Genomic DNA, 19350 nt, shown 5'->3' with positions numbered 1-19350 from the left:
CAGGACAGGAGATGGGGGGGCAGGATATACAGGACAGGAGATGGGGGGGAGGATATACAGGACAGGAGATGGGGGGGCAGGATATACAGGACAGGAGATGGGGGGCAGGATATACAGGACAGGAGATGGGGGGGCAGGATATACAGGACAGGAGATGGGGGGAGGATATACAGGACAGGAGATGGGGGGGCAGGATATACAGGACAGGAGATGGGGGGCAGGATATACAGGACAGGAGATGGGGGGAGGATATACAGGACAGGAGATGGGGGGAGGATATACAGGACAGGAGATGGGGGGGCAGGATATACAGGACAGGAGATGGGGGGCAGGATATACAGGACAGGAGATGGGGGGGCAGGATATACAGGACAGGAGATGGGGGGGGCAGGATGTACAGGACAGGAGATGGGGGGGCAGGATGTACAGGACAGGAGATGGGGGGGCAGCATATACAGGACAGGAGATGGGGGGGCAGGATGTACAGGACAGGAGATGGGGGGGCAGCATATACAGGACAGGAGATGGGGGGGCAGGATATACAGGACAGGAGATGGGGGGCAGGATATACAGGACAGGAGATGGGGGGGGCAGGATGTACAGGACAGGAGATGGGGGGGGCAGGATGTACAGGACAGGAGATGGGGGGGCAGGATGTACAGGACAGGAGATGGGGGGGCAGGATGTACAGGACAGGAGATGGGGGGGCAGGATGTACAGGACAGGAGATGGGGGGGCAGCATATACAGGACAGGAGATGGGGGGGCAGGATGTACAGGACAGGAGATGGGGGGGGCAGGATGTACAGGACAGGGGATGGGGTGCAGGATATACGGGACATGAGATGGGGGCAGGATATACAGGACAGGAGATGGGGGGGGGGGGGGGCAGGATATACTTGATTGGTCGCTTTGCAGCATTAGACAGTTCTTATTAGGGTATAACTGAAGGTAAAAAAAATAGTTTTGGATGGAGAGGAGATGGATTAGATCCCCTGTCAGATTTTTATTGCTGTTTGTGTCCCCCTTTCGGGAAGCTCACCCTCTTTGACCCAAATTTTGGGTTGTCACCAGAACAGGAATAGAGGAGACATTTTTCAATGGGGACACTAGTTTTGGTGACAACCAGGATTTCCTTACTTCCTGTTTGGCTATGGGACAGGAAGTGAAGGGAAATCTCCCCAATGTGGCACAGATGGAAAAATAGAAACTGACAATGGTTTGGTTTTAGTTTTAATTTTAACACCTCAATAAACATCTCATTTCCATTTCAGGAAATTTCTCGGTTACCTCTGTCTGACCAGTTCAGCTCACAGGGAGTGGAGGGAATTTTTACAGAGCTGTAAAAAGATAAGATGGCTGAAAAATGTGATAAAACGGGTCATAATTATGAAATAAGGAAGGGGGATGTGCAGGGTGCAGCCATTGCTTTGCTTTCCTCTGGGTCAGCGATGGGTATAGGATTGTGTATATGGAGGTGTTCTGTTCAGTGGGTGGGGTATTTTTATTTTAGTTTTTTTGTTTCTTTGGTTTTTTTTTTTTTTTCTATTGGGTGAAGTAGACGGACTTGTGTCTTCCCCCTTTTTTTTTTTTTTTTTTTTCAGTCTAACTAGGTTACTTTTAGCAGCCAATCAGCAGTCGTCTCTTATCAATGTGACAGTTACAACAGCTATTAAAGCAAAACTAAAACTTCCTCTCCATTACAGCCAAGGAAGCGAGGGACACCTATTAGCAAAAGTATGTAGGAATAGGACACGCCCCCTTAAGGGAGAATTGTACCAAAAAAAATATAATCATTTAACCACTTCAGCCCGGGAAGGATTTACCCCCTTCCTGACCAGAGCACTTTTTACAATTTGGCACTGCGTCGCTTTAACTGCTAATTGCGTGGTCATGCAATGCTGTACCCAAACGAAATTTGCGTCCTTTTCTTGCCACAAATAGAGCTTTCTTTTGATGGTATTTGATCACCTCTGCCGTTTTTATTTTTTGCGCTATAAACGGAAAAACTGAAAATTTTGAAAAAAAATGATATTTTCTACTTTTTGTTCTAAAAAATATCCAATAAACTCAATTTTAGTCATACATTTAGGCCAAATGTATTCGGCCACATGTCTTTGGTAAAAAAAAATGTCAATAAGTGTATATTTATTGGTTTGCGCAAAAGTTATAGTGTCTACAAACTAGGGTACATTTTCTGGAATTTACACAGCTTTTAGTTTATGACTGCCTATGTCATTTCTTGAGGTGCTAAAATGGCAGGGCAGTACAAACCCCCCCAAATGACCCCATTTTGGAAAGTAGACACCCCAAGGAAATTGCTGAGAGGCATGTTGAGCCCATTGAATATTCATTTTTTTTTGTCCCAAGTGATTGAATAATGACAAAAAAAAAAAAAAAAATTACAAAAAGTTGTCACTAAATGATATATTGCTCACACAGGCCATGGGCATATGTGGAATTGCACCCCAAAATACATTCAGCTGCTTCTCCTGAGTACGGGGATACACATGTGTGGGACTTTTTGGGAGCCTAGCCGCGTACGGGACCCCGAAAACCAATCACTGCCTTCAGGATTTCTAAGGGCGTAAATTTTTGATTTTACTCCTCATTGCCTATCACATTTTTGAAGGCCATAAAATGCCCAGATGACACAACTCCCCCCCCCCCAAATGACCCCATTTTGGAAAGTAGACACCCCAAGCTATTTGCTGAGAGGCATGGTGAGTATTTTGCAGCTCTCATTTGTTTTGAAAATAAAGACAAGAAAAAAATTTTTTTTTTCAAAACTTTGTGACAAAAAGTGAGGTCTGCAAAATACTCACTATACCGCTCAGCAAATAGCTTGGGGTGTCTACTTTCCAAAATGGGGTCATTTGGGGGGATTTTGTGCCACCTGGGCATTCCATGGCCTCCGAAACTGTGATAGGCAGTGAAGAGTGAAATCAAAAATTTACGCCCTTAGAAAGCCTGAAGGCGGTGCTTGGTTTTCGGGGTCCCGTACGCGGCTAGGCTCCCAAAAAGTCTCACACATGTGGTATCCCCGTACTCAGGAGAAGCAGCTGAATGTATTTTGGGGTGTAATTTCACATATTCCCATGGCCTGTTTCAGCAATATATCATTTAGTGACAACTTTGTGCAAACAAAAAAAAAAATTGTCTCTTTCCCGCAACTTGTGTCACAATATAAAATATTCCATGACTCGACATGCCTCTCAGCAAATAGCTTGGGGTGTCTACTTTCCAAAATGGGGTCATTTGGGGGGGTTTTGAACTGTCCTGGCATTTTATGCACAACATCTAGAAGCTTATTTCACACATCACCCACTCTTCTAACCACTTGAAGACAAAGCCCTTTCTGACACTTTTTGATTACATGAAAAAAAATTTTTTTTGTGCAAAAAAATTACTTTGAACCCCCAAACATTATATATTTTTTTTAAAGCAAATGCCCTACAGATTAAAATGGTGGGTGTTTCATTTTTATTTTTTTTCACACAGTATTTGCGCAGCGATTTTTCAAACGCATTTTTTGGGGAAAAAACACACTTTTTAAAATTTTAATGCACTAAAACACACTATATTGCCCAAATGTTTGATGAAATAAAAAAGATGATCTTAGGCCGAGTACATGGATACCAAACATGATATGCTTTAAAATTGCGCACAAACGTGCAGTGGCGACAAACTAAATACATTTTTAAAAGCCTTTAAAAGCCTTTACAGGTTACCACTTTAGATTTACAGAGGAGGTCTACTGCTAAAATTACTGCCCTCGATCTGACCTTCGCGGTGATACCTCACATGCATGGTGCAATTGCTGTTTACATTTGACGCCAGACCGACGCTTGCGTCCACCTTAGCGCGAGAGCAGGGGGGACAGGGGTGCTTTTTTTTTTTTTTTTTTTTCTTTCTTATTTTCTTATTTTTTTGCTTTTTTATCTTATTTTTAAACTGTTCCTTTCATTTTTTTTTTTTTTTAAATCATTTTTATTGTTATCTCAGGGAATGTAAATATCCCCTATGATAGCAATAGGTAGTGACAGGTACTCTTTTTTGAAAAAAATTGGGGTCTATTAGACCTTAGATCTCTCCTCTGCCCTCAAAGCATCTGACCACACCAAGATCGATGTGATAAAATGCTTCCTCAATTTCCCAATGGCGCTGTTTACATCCGGCGAAATCTAAGTCATAAAATGCTCGTAGCTTCCGGTTTCTTAGGCCATAGAGATGTTTGGAGCCACTCTGGTCTCTGATCAGCTCTATGGTCAGCTGGCTGAATCACCGGCTGCATTTTCAGGTTCCCTGATGAGACAGGAGAGCCAGAGAAAAACACGGAAGACGGTGGGGGGGGGGCATTCCCTCCCACTGCTTGTAAAAGCAGTCTAGAGGCTAATTAGCCACTAGGATTGCTTTTACATGAAAGCCGACCGCTGGCTGAAAAGAATGATACCAAGATGATACCTAAACCTGCAGGCATCATTCTGGTATAACCACTCAAAGTCGTGAACGGCGTACCTGAAGACAAAAAAATGGTTAACAATAAAGCTCAGTAAACAGTAAAGTATAAAAAATTGCATAACTGAAAAGCAAGCATGATAAAACATAATAACAATAAAACATTGCAGAATAGAATACAGTAAAAAAGAGCAGAACAATAGAGAGAGAATAGAGAGAGAGAGAACAATAAAATGACAACTATTTTTTTTTTATTTTATATTTTGTTTGTGTTTTTTTTTTTTTTACACTTTTTTTTTAACTAACTTTTATAACTGTAACCGGTTCCAGGTTCGGGTCTCTCAAAATGCGATGGCATCTTGGGAGACCCTGTGAAAGTGTGCCTAGTCTGTGCAATGCTGTACCCTACGCTAATACTCAACTAGTGTATGGTAGTGTTCAAAACATTCACCAATGCAAAGACCAGGATTGTCAGGACAGGAGGGACAATAATAGCGGGTGTCACGCCTATATCCGCACTTGCTGCAGACACGACATCTTTTTTGGGGGGGTTCGTTGGGTAGGGGTACTCGGGAGGACATAAAGAAAATGCCTCTCATGCAGCCGACTGCATTTGGTTGGGGATGTGAATGGGGGAAGTACGGGCGCTGCAGAAGCGGTGGGTTCCCAATTAGGATTGGCGAATGCAGCAGGAAGGGCACTATGGGCACGACGGGACTGTGTTTGTCTTCTTCTTGGTGGCAGCGGGACACTACTTGTGCTTGCCACCTCACCAGCTTGAACTGCACTTATGGGAATCGCCACGTCACCAAGTGTTACTGCAGTGCTGGTTTGACTACGATCGGGGTGTACTAGGCCGCTGGCGCTTGCCAGTTCACCAAAACGCTACCAAAAAAACTGTAAGCGATCGCAGGGATCAGGCCTGACTCTGCGAACGCTGCAGTTATGTGTTTAGTGTTTTGTAAGTGACAGTGATCGATCGATACTGCACTTGGGTGGGCTGGGCCGGGCGGAGGGGAAAAACGCAGGTGCTAGCAGGTATCTGGGCTGATCCCGCTAACACTGCGTTTTTAGGAACCCTAAACTGCTGGGGACGCTAGTATAGATCTGATCGGATCAGATATTGATCCGTTCAGATACTATACCACTAAGGGAGGCGTACGGTGCGTGCGTGGGTGTTAGCGGTACTGGCGCTAATCTGACGCTGCCTGGGGCGACGCATATCACCGCCGGACGATCAGGGGGCTAAACCTTTATTCGGTAATAAACGGCGAGTCCCCTGACACTATAAAAAATAAACAAACTAACCAGCGTCACCCGTAACACTTATACGGTGATCAGTGGTGAAAGGGTTAACTAGGGGGCCATCAAGGGGTTAAAACATTTATTAGGTAGTATATGGGGGTCGCTGACGGCGAACCTAAATATTTACCTCCCTAACTAGCGTTACCAGCGACACTAATACAGCGATCAGAAAAATGATCGCTTAGTGACACTGGTGACGGGGGGTGATCAAGGGGTTAAAACTTTATTAGGGGGGTACCCTAGACCTACAGGGGGCTAACATTCACTGCCCTACCACTTCTAACTGTCACAAACTGACACCAATGCAGTAAACGGAAAAAAAAAAAAATACTGCTTGGTGTCAGTGTGACAGGGAGGGGGGAGGGGTGATTGGGGGGGGGGGATCGGGGGTGTAAAGTATGCCTGGCATGTTCTACTGTGTGTGTTGTGCACTCACATGTCTTCTCTGCTCGGCACTGGAACAGAAACTGCCGAGCCGAGGAGAGATGACATCACATCCTCTGCCTCTGTGTACTACACACAGGCAGGGGAGGATTCCCATTGGCTGGGAGCGATCGCGAGGTGGGCACGATCGGATGGCCCCCCCTCGCCTCTCAACGCTCCCAGACAAATGCCGACCGGCGCTGGCACCGGGGGGGGGGTGTCCGATCGGACCCCTCGCCTGCGGGAGGCAGATCACGTATGGGTACGTGATTCTGCCTGCCCGTGCCATTCTGCCGACGTATATCGTCGTTAGGCGGTCGGCAAGTGGTTAAAGGAGAAGTACGGGGAAAGCTGGTTTGGCTGGACTTCTCCTACGGATCCCATGATGTCCATTTGGCACTCCTGTGACCCGTTTTCAGCCAGCCACTAAGAGCCGGCCGCTCCCTCCCCCTCCACAGCCCAGCGCTCCAATGAGCGAGGGGGGGAGGGGGCAGAGCAGAGAGCTGTGACTGACAGGCAGCAGCTCTCTGCTCACGGAGCTGTGAGAACCGAGCGATCAGCGTTGTTTGATCGCTCGGTTCTTAGTGTAGAGGCGCTGGGGGACAGATGCAGCATCCACCTAGGAAAGTATGAATGGGGGGAAAAAAAAAAAACATACTGCTCTTTTAAACTCAAGTGCTTTTTTTTTTCACCACAACTATTCCTTTTATACTGGCCTTTTAAATTATACAAATGCAGCAACTTAGAAATCAGATGGAAAACACTATTTAAAAGATAAAAGTGCATTTTATATACAACTATATACAGTAGATCAGACCAACACGAGGAGGATGGAGGGACAGAGGGACTTTGTTCCAAATCAGTGACAGTTGGGAGCTATGCATGTGGTCAGTTAGTGGACTCCGGCCATTTGATGATTTAATAGTTTGGTTGAGAGCACAAGCAAATGTGACAGTTCCCGGCGTGTCTGGAATTTAGTTCCGCTTTAATTTCGTCCCAGCCATTTAAAGAGGAAGTAAACTTCCCTGGATTGTTTGTACCTATAGGTGATCCTAGAATAAAGCTTACCTGTAATTACTGTAAATATCACCTAAACTTGCACCATTTAGGAGATATTTGCTGTATACTGCACTGATGATATCATGCGCGCTCAAGGAACGGGTGACCAGTGCCGCGGCCAGCGGCGCCTGCGCAGCAGTGACGTCACGCAGCCCCAACCAGTCACACGGAGTACGCAGACCCGGAAGGAAGACGGGTAAAAATGGATGCAGCTTCCAGCAGTGACAACGAGGGCTTCATTTGCAGGTAGGTTTCACATAATGTGCTAGTATGCGATGCATACTAGCACATTATACCTTTACTTTGCAGGTCAGCAAAGGCAAAACAAAGAGGCAGAGTATACTTCCTCTTTAAGAGCTCCTAAATGTCGGGAGGCAGAGGTGGGCATTCGGGTCATGTGACTAATGTGATTGGCTGTCGCAGCAGTCACATGATCAGAAAGCTCCTGATCGCACGTATGCATCGGAACCTTTCTGGTCCCTGCCGCTGGCTGTGTCGGGAGCGCGCAGGGGGCGCGTTCTCCGCACAGAAAACTGTTTACATAAGGCCACATATCTGTGCCACGTTAGCGGGAAGAGGTTAAAGAACGCTCCTAAAATCCCATATAATATGCAGCCCCGCGGTGTCGCCGCTCCTACTCCGGGGTCCTCCATAGGAAGTGCAGAGATCTCCCCATTAGAGCCCTCCGAGGAACTATCACTATGAGGATTTTTTTTTTTCTAAATTAACAAACCTGTTATACTTACCTGCTCTGTAATGGTTTTGCACAGAGCAGCCCTGACCCTCCTCTTCTGGGGTCCCCCCGCTGACTCACTTGGCTCCTCCTCTTCTCTGTGCACCCCCATAGAAAGCCCCTTCCCATAGGGACGCACCTGGGGGATCGCTGCTGACCCGGGTCTATAAACACATGCAGTGCGGCTCAGTCCTACTCCCCCACTCTCTGCTCACAGGATTTGATTGACAACAGCAGGAGCCCATGACTTGAATGAATGAGTGACTTGTATAGCGCTACCTATGCGAACTGAATCGCCTCAGGGTGCTTCTGCCGCCGCTGTCCTTACCCCATAGGGTCCCGACACGTTTACAAACACATACACATATTTTGGACAATTTTTTAGACAGGGTCTAATTAACCTCCTGCTGCTGTCTCTGTGAGCAGAGAGAGGAGAGCCACTACAGAGGGGCGCAGTGCTGGATCGAGACACAGGAGGGCGAGGGGGCAAAACAAATCCTGGGACACTTTTTACCTTAAAGGCTAAGTTCACCTTCTTTTTTTTTTTTTTTCTAATTTCCAGCCCCCCTATGTACCAATATAGCATTTACAGAAATAAAAAAGCTTTCTAATTATCCTGCACTCCTTACCTCGGTGTCCAGCTTGTTGTATAAAAGAACTTATCCATTCCTTTTTGGACAGACTTTGGGATATTAACCACTTCAGCCCCATAAGAATTTACCCCCTTCCTGACCAGAGCACTTTTTGCAATTTGGCGCTGCGTCGCTATAACTGACAATTGCGCGGTCGTGCGACGTGGCTCCCAAAACAAAATTGACATCCTTTTTTCCCACAAATAGAGCTTTCTTTTGGTGGTATTTGATCACCTCTGCGGTTTTTATTTTTTGCGCTATAAACAAAAATAGAGCGACAATTTCGAAAAAAAAAACACATTGTTTTGAACTTTTTGCTATAATAAACATCCCCAAAAATGTTTAGGCCGATATGCATTCTTCTACTGTACATATTTTTTTTTAAAAAAAAATCGTAATAAGCGATTTATTAATTGGTTTGCGCAAAAGTTATAGCGTTTACAAAATAAGGGATAGTTTTATGGCATTTTTATTAATAATTTTTTTTTTTACTAGTAATGGTGGCGATCAGCTATTTTTTTTTTTTTTTTTTTTTTAATATCGTGACTGCGACATTATGGCGCACACATCGGACACTTTTGACACATTTTTGGGACCATTGGCATTAATACAGCAATCAGGGCTATAAAAATGCATTGATTACTGTGTAAATGACACTGGAAGTGAAGGGGTTAACCACTAGGTGGCAGTGTAGGGGTTAAGTGTGTCCTAGGGGCGTGTTTCTAACTGTAGGGGGGATGGGCTGTGTGTGACACATCACTGATCTCTGCTCCGATCACAGGGAGCAGAAATCAGTGACACTGTCACTAGGCAGAACAGGGAGATGGTTGTTTACATTAGCATCTCCCTGTGAGACGATCGCGGGTATCCCCGCGGACATCGAGTCCGCGGGACCCGACTCGCGGAGATCCCGGCCGGCGCGCACGCGATGGCACGGCAGCAAATTTAAAGGGATGTACCTGTACGCCCATTTGCCTGTCCGTGCCATTCTGCTGACGTACATTGTCATGCACCGGTCGGGAAGCGGTTAAAGGGATTGTAAAGGCAGAAGGTGCATTCTATGCATGAGGATAAAAAAAACCTTCTGTGTGCAGCAGCCCCCCTAATACTTACCTAACCCCGATCTCGATCCAGTGATGTGCACAAGACCCCAGGCTGTCCAGGGGGCCCTCCCTCCTGATTGGCTAAGATGATTGGCTCCTGCTGCTGTCAACTTTTAGGAGACAGGAATGAGTTCACCAGCTGACCCTCCAGGAGGTCGCTCCCACCCTCCCCATCAGGTGCACGATGTTCCAATGCAGTCAGTAAGTGATCACTAAATACATCTTGCATACATCATTCGTTTGGCAGAGTGTGCAGGAGCTGAGCGATCAGATAACCGCCCATGTGGATAGCTGAATTAGAAGAAGTGTGTGTTGGGTTCTGTAAAGCTCACCATACACTGTACAATCTTCCTTTCTGCCATCAACTATGTAGTGCAAGGGCCTACCAGATTGGATACAGAGTGATTGGATAGCTGGTGTGTCCTCCCATTATATAGTTTTGGTAAATCTAAGAAGATCGCACAGAGTATGGCCACCTTTTATACACCTAAAATTACCTAGTTGCGCTTTTGGTGCCATTAATTGTTAACGACATACCAAACACACAATCTGCCACGTAAAAAAAAAAAGTGACAAATGCAACAAATCGCAAAATAAAACAGTGAAACCAGCATCACGCCAAAATGTCCCATGAGCTACTTTGCCACGTGTAGAGCAGCCCATTGTAATCAACCGATTGCCCTATTTGTGTCACGGGAAAAATGAGCCAAAAATAGTGCGCTCCCTCTACACTAGGTGTAAATGGGGCCTGAAAGTGAATTTGCTGCATTTACACAAGAACAATGAGGCTCCATTCACATCTGTGCGTTTCAAAACGCATGGCAAACCACACAGAACATGCGCGCTTTGCCTTGTGTTTCAGAAATGCGTTGCAAACGCACCAAAAAGTACGGTAAAAAACACAGCACACTCCACTCTAAAAAAAAAAAAAAAAAAAAAAAAAAAAAAAGTCCTGGAGCTTCTCCGGGGCGATTGTTGCGTGTAGGGCTGCCCTATGCGTGGTGAGTGCAAACACTCCAGAATGCTTAAAAAATTGCATGGGGGGATGTGAGTCTTTGCTACTTAGAGATATGAATGGGGCCTGACAATTGAGTGTCTCCATCTTCTTCCTTCTATGTACTTGTATAAAGATGGCCATACACTACGCAATCTGATTGTGCAATCTGTATATAATTTCCTTTTAGGTTTACCAGAACTTTGGAATAGGAGGACCCACCTGACCAATCTATTCAATTTGTATCCAATCAGGCAGGCTCTTGCACTACATTGCTGATGGGAGATCTAAAGGAGATTGTACAATCAGATTTTATAGGAAGTTGGTGGAAGGTGGTATAGTAATGAGGGAGGTGTGGCCCTGAGTGGTGGACACGCCCCCATCACACCCTCCTCTGTGATGCAGATAGGCAGTGCATGCTGACTTTCAAAGGTTCATGGATGTCACATGATCTACAGGAAGCGATGGAAGCAAAAAAAATAATGTTTCCAGCACATATGAGATTTAACAGCTTCTGTGAATGAGGTAAGTGAGAGACGAGCACATTTGGGGGGGGGGGCGGAGCCAAAAAACATTGGAAAATGCTTCTATTGATTATGAAAAATGAAATTCTGCCAAAAAAGATGAAGTTATCATTTAATGCAGGGAATGCACTAAGGTATAAAATTCCCGGCTTTGTTTGGATTGATAAATAAAGATACACAAATCCTGCTGATATTCTAATGATTGGTCATCTCTGTGTTTTGTAGGAGGATAAAGCATCTGGATACTCGGGTGATACAGGTAATATAAATCATTCCTATAACTCCTCATATCATATAACGATCTTATATTTAGAATGGTCGAATGTTACAAAGGAAAGATGTAGCGCTGCTTTTAGCTGGACATTCAGGTTGAGGAGTGCAGCTCTGGTTGTGTCTTTATGTCTAATGTCCTGCTGGAAGGTGATCATCTAATAGACTGAACAAAGCCTATTCCTCCTCATCCTCAACCCTGACCTTACACTTTCTCTGTCAATGAAAAGCCTAATCACACCATGAAACCCACCACACATGTGTTCCAAATCTAAAGTCCGTCAGATTTTAGACCAAAAAAGTCTGCTGCAGGTCCCATGGAGCCCACACACGATCGGATTGTCCACCGGATTCAGTCCGTCGGACCAGTCCGGTCGAAAAGTCTGCTCGTGTGTACGCGGCATAACAGCTCTTTTGGAAAAACTCCAGAATTAAAGTACTATAATTTTTTTTTTTTGCAAAAGCTTTCTTCTCAGCCTGGCTCTGTAGATCTAAAGAATTGAATTGTATTTACAGTAAAGCCTTGGATTGCGAGCATAATTCGTTCCAGAAACATGCTTGTAATCCAAAGCACTTGTATATCAAAGCATTTTTTTTACAGTGTATAAAAGAGAAGAGACGAGCCTCTAAGTGTAGCAATAAGTTGCTAAATGTTGTACCTTCATTAAATGTAACCATATGGCTACACTTAGAGGCTCCTCTCTTCTTTTTTTTATACTCAGCTGTGACATGACGATACTCTTATATCAAGACATCGCTTGTATATCAAGGCAAAATTCATGCTTGCCTTGCAAAACGCTCTCAAACCAAGTTACTCTCAAACCAAGGTTTTACTGTATTTTGATTTATCTGAAGGCTTATAGTTGTCCCAACCGGATCTCCGCAGCTCTCAGTTACCATTGGCCCTTTGGTGCTTCTCTCTGACTAATTCCCACCTTACTCATCACTGATGTTTGGTGGTGAAGATGGTCAGGACTTCCTACCAGAAGGTCATGTGGCAGGTCCTCCGGAACCATCTTCATTCCTGATCACCGTCAAGTCCTAAAATCTTTCAAAAGCTAATACCCCCTGTGTTTTAGGAAGATAATATCCGTAACCGTATTGCTTTCTAACATCTTAACCGCTTCAGCCCTGAAAGATTTTACCCCTTCCTGACCAGAGCACTTTTTGTGATACGCAACTGCATTGGTTTAACTGACAATTGCGCAGTTGTGCGTTGTACCCAAACAAAGTTGACGTCCTTTTTTTTCCACAAATGGAGCTTTTTTTTGTTGGTATTTGATCACCTCTGTGTGTTTTTTTTTTTTTTTTTTTGCGCTATAAACAAAAAAAGGGGGACAATTTTGAAAAAAAACGCATCATTTTTTTACTTCTTTGCTATAATTAATATCCCCCGAAAATATATAAAACAAACAATATTTTTTTCCTCAGTTTAGGCCGATTATATATTCTTCAGTCTCTTCTCCCCTCAGAGAACTGGAAACTGTGTGTTTACACATACAGATCCCCGTTCTCCATGTGTCAGCAGCGATCACGGGAGCCCAGGGGTGATCGTGACCACCGGGCACTCGCTCCGGGGGCGTGCAGCGGGCACGCGCCTTTAGTGGCCACAGGGCGAAGCAACATAACGTTGTTTCGCTCAGCCGTGCCATTCTGCCGCAGTAAAACTGTAGCGGCTGGTCAGCAAGTGGTTAATCTATTAATTTTTTTTTTTTTTTTTAAGTTTTCCGAGAGACATTATTTCAACTTTATGTGTCAAACTTTATCTCTTCTCCTTTTTCACATCATTGTGGATTGTTTCCGTCACATCTTTATTATTTTTCCCTTCTAGGATATTCTTAAATAATTTTAAAAACCGACGACAAAACGCCTTCTATAATTATAAACCCTATTATTATCTTAGTCTCTCTCAGTCCCTCTTATTTCCCCCCGCCCCCCCCCCCCCTCCCCCTTCCCCTCCCCTGTGTCTGGTCCGTTCCTTTATGTTGTTTATTTATCCACTTGGCTCTGCACCTATTCTTTCTTTTATCCTATCTAAATAAATATCCGAGACTTTGTAGTTTTTCCAACTTTCCCATCTACTATTATCCCCTTTCTCTCCTCTTTCCATTTTGTAGTGATAATCTATTTCCTTTAGCCAGTTTCTAATGTCTGGTTTTCCACTTTTTAGCCAATTCTTGGGAATTAAGGCCTTGGCCGCATTCAGGAGGTTAGGTATTGTCACAGACAGAGCCAGAACAGAGGCTGTTGGAGAGGACTGTATGCAAGCCTGTTGCCTTTTGATTATGGGCCCTGGATTTTCAATGGAACAATACTCTTTGTGAGGTGAATGAGAAATCCAGTCTGAACTGTATTAATCGGACTCAGTCATGTATATATTGTATGGGGACTCCTTACTGTATATTTGTGTCCCTGAAGAGGGAGGGGGGATTCCTCCAGCAGCCCCCTGCTGATAAGACTGATTCATTCTGCTGGGACACATCCTGTGAGGAGATGCTGGTGTTATCAACATGTGTTTATGTTAATTGAGAGAGCTGATCACATTAGCCACCAGCCCTGGCTAATAGACGAATGGTCTAGGCTGAGGAGGGGGGAGATTGTTGTTTGTATTGTTAATTGTATTAATGTGTGAAGCTCGGTGCCCACAAGACTGTCATCTGGTCTGGGTACATTTTGTAGTAAATTAGGTCATGTTAATTAGGTTAGCTTTGAGTCATCCCTGCTGTATAAAGGTCTGTGAGATCTCAAAATAAAGGTAGTTCTGATGTACTCCAAGACTGGTGTTGTCTAGTTCTTGGGGTTCCTATAGCCAGATCCATTGGACTCGTGTTCCAGAACTTAGGAAGCGGTATATGACGGAAGCACTCAAGCGGAGTGTGGGGCGTTCCGTGACATTGGTGGCAAGCAGCGGGAAAGCTTCCTGAAGTCTGAAGTCTGGGACATCCAAACCTCCAACTGGATCCAAGATCAGCATAGCAGACTTCAGTCACCCCAGCGGAGATATGGACCTGGCATCAGAATTCCCGGGGCTGCTGCGGATCATCCTTTCAACGTACACCAGGACTGTGTCTGAGGATGAATACCTGGAGCTCAGGCAGCTGATTCGGGTGGAGCTCTGGATTGCAGCCCTCCGTCTCGCTGGTATAAAACAGGGCAAGTGCTTTCCAACCCAAGAGCAACAGGCCAGTGACCAATGGGCATTGCGGATGGCATTCCTGGGAGAGCAGCCCCAGGAGCAATGGGTGACTGAGTTGGACAGGTTGGTCCAGCAGGAGATAGAGCTGGACAATCGATATCGGGCTCTGCAATGGCACGCAGAGGAGGGATATTTAGGGGAGACAACAGAATGCTCTCCGGAGGGATATGACTTTGGCGGCCCTGGATTGCTGTGGGAGAACCTTACAGATCTTTTTATGTTTGGCGATGAAGAGGAACCTGACCTTGAGGACATGAGAGACTATAGAGAGTCTATGCTCGGTCTTGCAGGGGTCTCAGAGCTCAAACCTGATCTGGACCATTTGCTAAGGAAGGAACAGCATCTGGAAAGGGCATACAGGAAACTGCTAGAACAAGTTCAGCAGCATGCCAGAGAATCGGCAGTGGAAAATCCGGAGATTGCCGTCCCCAAACCTGAAGTGCTGACAACAGGGCAGAGCTCTGCTAACCTCTGTCCAGAAATGATAACATCTTCTGGGTTCCATGGACAGGAGATGGTGAACCCCTATTCCCCGACATCAGTTGCAGAGACATGGGATTTGATAGACTTTTCTGCTGAGGAAGAACAACCTGATGAGCCTCCAGCAGAAGAGCTGCTATCAGGGTCAAAGTTCACTGTGTTCTGCCCAGCACCAACAGTGGCTTCGGCCTTCCTGAGAGAAGAGGTAGTCGGCCTTTCTCCCACAACACTGACAGGGACATGTGATTTTCTGCCAGCAGCATCTATGGAGTTAAAACAAACTTCTCCAGCTGAAGATCTGGTAACTGAACAGAGGGTCCAAGACCTCTGTCCCACACTTTTACCACTTCCAGAGACTGGGGATTTAATAGACATTTCTGTAGAGGAACCACCTAGCAAACCCCCAGCAGAAGTGCTGGCAACCGGACAGAGGGTCCAAGACCTCTGCCCCACACCTGCAGCAATTGTGGAGGCTCAGAGTGAGAAGATGGCAATCACTTCCCAGCAGCAGATACAGGGGGAGAAGGGAGAGGAGGTGTGTGTTGTCCCTCCCCAACAGTTGGCCAGGGTGGAGGAAGTGGGCTTTCCTCCCCAGCAAAGATCCGTGTACCTGGGAGACAGTACCATCGACATGTCGTCCCAGCAGCCAGATGAGGGAATGGAAAAGGAAGCAGCCGGCTCACCTCCCCAATGGCAGCTACACAGTTTGGGAGTGGAGGAAGCCAGCTGCCTGCCCCAACAGTTAGCCGGAGCAGAGGATGCGGAGTCCCCAGCAGAAGTGCTGGCAACAGGGCAGAGTGCTACCAACCTCTGCCCAGCACCGGCAACAACTGCAGAGTTCCAGGGAGGCGGGGCAGTCGGCCTCCCTCTCCAACAGTTAGCCGGAGCAGATGGTGTGGGGTTTCCAGCAGTAGGGCTGGCAACAGGGCCGAGGACTGCTGGACTCTGCCCTCAACTAACAGAGGATGGATTTCCTGTGAAGGTGGATGGGACTTCAGTCTTCACCTGTATACCCCAGGGATGCTGGGCAGTGGGCCCAGATCCCCAACAGCATGACAGAGTGAGCCCAGTCACCCTGTCTTCTCTCCAGCGGCAGAAAGGATTCCAGGGAGAAGGGCCAGTCCGGGCCTCTCCCCAGCGGCAGATATGTTCTCTGAGAGAGGCAGAGGTTGGCTGGGTGAGTAATGCACTGTTTGGGATAATTTGTTTGGGGTACTGTGTGGGTACAGGCAGTAGAGGACTGGAGCTGTTTACTAACTTCGGAGTCAACCCGTCTGGGGTCTCCTCCTATGTTAGTCTCCTGCCGAAAGGGGAGAAATGTCACAGACAGAGCCAGAACAGAGGCTGTTGGAGAGGACTGTATGCAAGCCTGTTGCCTTTTGATTATGGGCCCTGGATTTTCAATGGAACAATACTCTTTTTGTGAGGTGAATGAGAAATCCAGTCTGAACTGTATTAATCGGACTCAGTCATGTATATATTGTATGGGGACTCCTTACTGTATATTTGTGTCCCTGAAGAGGGAGGGGGGATTCCTCCAGCAGCCCCCTGCTGATAAGACTGATTCATTCTGCTGGGACACATCCTGTGAGGAGATGCTGGTGTTATCAACATGTGTTTATGTTAATTGAGAGAGCTGATCACATTAGCCACCAGCCCTGGCTAATAGACGAATGGTCTAGGCTGAGGAGGGGGGAGATTGTTGTTTGTATTGTTAATTGTATTAATGTGTGAAGCTCGGTGCCCACAAGACTGTCATCTGGTCTGGGTACATTTTGTAGTAAATTAGGTCATGTTAATTAGGTTAGCTTTGAGTCATCCCTGCTGTATAAAGGTCTGTGAGATCTCAAAATAAAGGTAGTTCTGATGTACTCCAAGACTGGTGTTGTCTAGTTCTTGGGGTTCCTATAGCCAGATCCATTGGACTCGTGTTCCAGAACTTAGGAAGCGGTATATGACGGAAGCACTCAAGCGGAGTGTGGGGCGTTCCGTGACAGGTATTATTGATTTTCTATATTGTTTCTTAGGTTTATTGTAGATATGGAAGAGGCAAGTCCAAATATTTTGTTCTATTTCTTCTCCAGTTATTTCTTTTATGTTATTTAACACTTCCTTCCAGTACTCCATTATTATTGGGCATTCCCACCATATGTGTGTGATCGTTGCTATTTGGCCACATTTTCTCCAACACAAGGAGGTTCTATCTTGATGGAATCTGTGTATTCTTACTGGGGTCATATACCATCTTGATACTAGTTTATAATTCATTTCTATGGTCTTCATGTCCCAAGCCTTATTATATCCCATTTCTATCATTTTTTCCACTTTTTGGTTATCTATTTTTAAATTCATTTCTTTTTCCCATTGATTTATATATTCTGGTCTTTCTTGTGCTTCCAAATCTGTCAGTATACTATAAATTTTTGATGTTCCGTTTTTTTAATGGTGTTTCATTGCTACATAGCTTTTCCAGTGCAGTTAATTTTGTTTCATCTCTCAGTGGGTGTGGTATTGTGCTTACTAGGTGCCTTAGTTGAGTATAATTTCATTCATCTTCCATCCATTCCTTTCCTCTATTTCTACTCGTGCTCTTATTTTGCCATTTCTAGTGATATCTTTCAATTGTGGGTTACGTATTCCTTGGATTTCAAATATTTCCCTCCCAGGGGTGAAGAAATTCGATCCTGTGAGTGCTAATAGTGGTGAATTATATTTCCATTCATTCTTTAAGTGGATGGTGTCCCAAATTTTAAATACATTTTTTGTTATTTTGTGCGTGTCGATGTCCAATATTCTATATTTCCGTGGAATCCAAATATGTAGTGTGGCTCCACTTATTGTGTTTTCCATTTCCACCCATTTTTTTTCATTTTTCTCATTTGTCCACTCTAACATTCGTATTAAGACTATGGCTTTATAGTGCCTACTTATATCTGGAGCGGCAAGACCTCCATGCTCCTTTTTCCTTGTGATCAGCGTGTATTTAATTCTTGGTTTTTTATTAAGCCATATGTATTTTAGCAGGATTGTTTTAATTATTTTAAAAAAGCTCTGCGGGATTTTTACTGGTAACATCTGTAATCTGTAGTTTATTTTAGGTAATATCGTCATCTTAAACATATTTATTCTTCCAATCCATGAAAGTGGCTGTATTCTTAACTTTTTCATTTCTTCTTTGACCTCATTGATCAGTGGAATAAAGTTTGCCTGATAAATTTTTTCGACTCTAGGAGTTATTTTAATTCCAAGGTAATTTAGTTCTTTTACCCAAGTGAATGGGAATTCTTTTTGTAAAAACTGAACTTCCTTTTTCTCTAGACCTATGTTTAATATTTCCGTTTTTATTGGATTAATTTTGAAGTTTGACAGTTCTCCGTATTTTTTAATTTCTTTCAGTATGTTTGGGAGTGACACTCTTGGGTTGGATACGTACATCAAGATGTCGTCCGCGTAAGCAGCGATCTTATGCTCTTTTCCTCCTAGTTTCGCTCCTTCTACCTCTTTGTTATTGCGGAGTGTTGCTAATAGTGGTTCTAAAGCCAATACATATAATAGTGGAGACAGTGGACAGCCTTGCCGTGTTCCATTCTGCATCTTAATTTTTGGAGAGAGTCTACCGTTTACTTTTACGACTCCTGTCGGGCCATTATACAAATTTGTTATCCACTTCATCATTTTTGTCCCGATACCCAAGTACCGCAATGTATCCATCATGAAACCCCAGTCTACCCTGTCAAATGCTTTTTCTGCATCCAATGACAGGAATAGAACTGGGGTCTCATTCTGCACCTTCTTGTGCAACATCAATAATGATTTTAGGCTGTTGTCCCGCCCCTCTCTCCCCGGGACAAAACCAGTTTGGTCCGGGTTGATCCACAGTGGGATTAGTTTTTTTATCCTAGTGGCCAGGATCTTGGAGTACAGCTTCGTATCGGCGTTCAATAGGGCTATTGGCCTGTAGCTTGAGCAATTAACTTTGTCTTTCCCTTCTTTTGGTAGTATTGTAATATGAGCTAATAACGATTCACTTCTTATTTCTTCATCTTCCCCTAAGGAATTCATATATTCTAATAGTTTTGGAGTCAGCTGTTCTTCAAATTTTTTATAGTATTTGACCGTAAACCCGTCTGGTCCTGGGCTTTTTCCTACGGGAGTTTCCTTTAATGCCAGTTTT

The 19350-nt window shown here is 44.8% G+C and overlaps 1 protein-coding gene across 2 annotated transcripts in view; it reads left to right on the top strand.

Annotated features, from left to right (window-relative positions):
- Positions 1–19350, top strand: part of LOC141147318 (E3 ubiquitin-protein ligase DTX3L-like) — a 110059-nt gene that overhangs the window by 16679 nt on the left and 74030 nt on the right. The window contains exons 3-4 of one of the 2 annotated variants that reach the window (XM_073634535.1): positions 11456–11489; positions 18573–18626. In XM_073634535.1, coding sequence (XP_073490636.1) covers positions 11456–11489; positions 18573–18626 — 88 coding nt within the window. The remainder of the gene's footprint in view (positions 1–11455; positions 11490–18572; positions 18627–19350) is intronic. The other variant, XM_073634536.1, reaches the window with a different exon arrangement.

The sequence above is a fragment of the Aquarana catesbeiana genome, linkage group LG06 (assembly GCF_042186555.1).
Source record: "Aquarana catesbeiana isolate 2022-GZ linkage group LG06, ASM4218655v1, whole genome shotgun sequence".
NCBI classification, from domain to species: Eukaryota; Metazoa; Chordata; class Amphibia; order Anura; family Ranidae; genus Aquarana; species Aquarana catesbeiana.
This window is presented reverse-complemented; position numbering and strand designations above follow the sequence as displayed.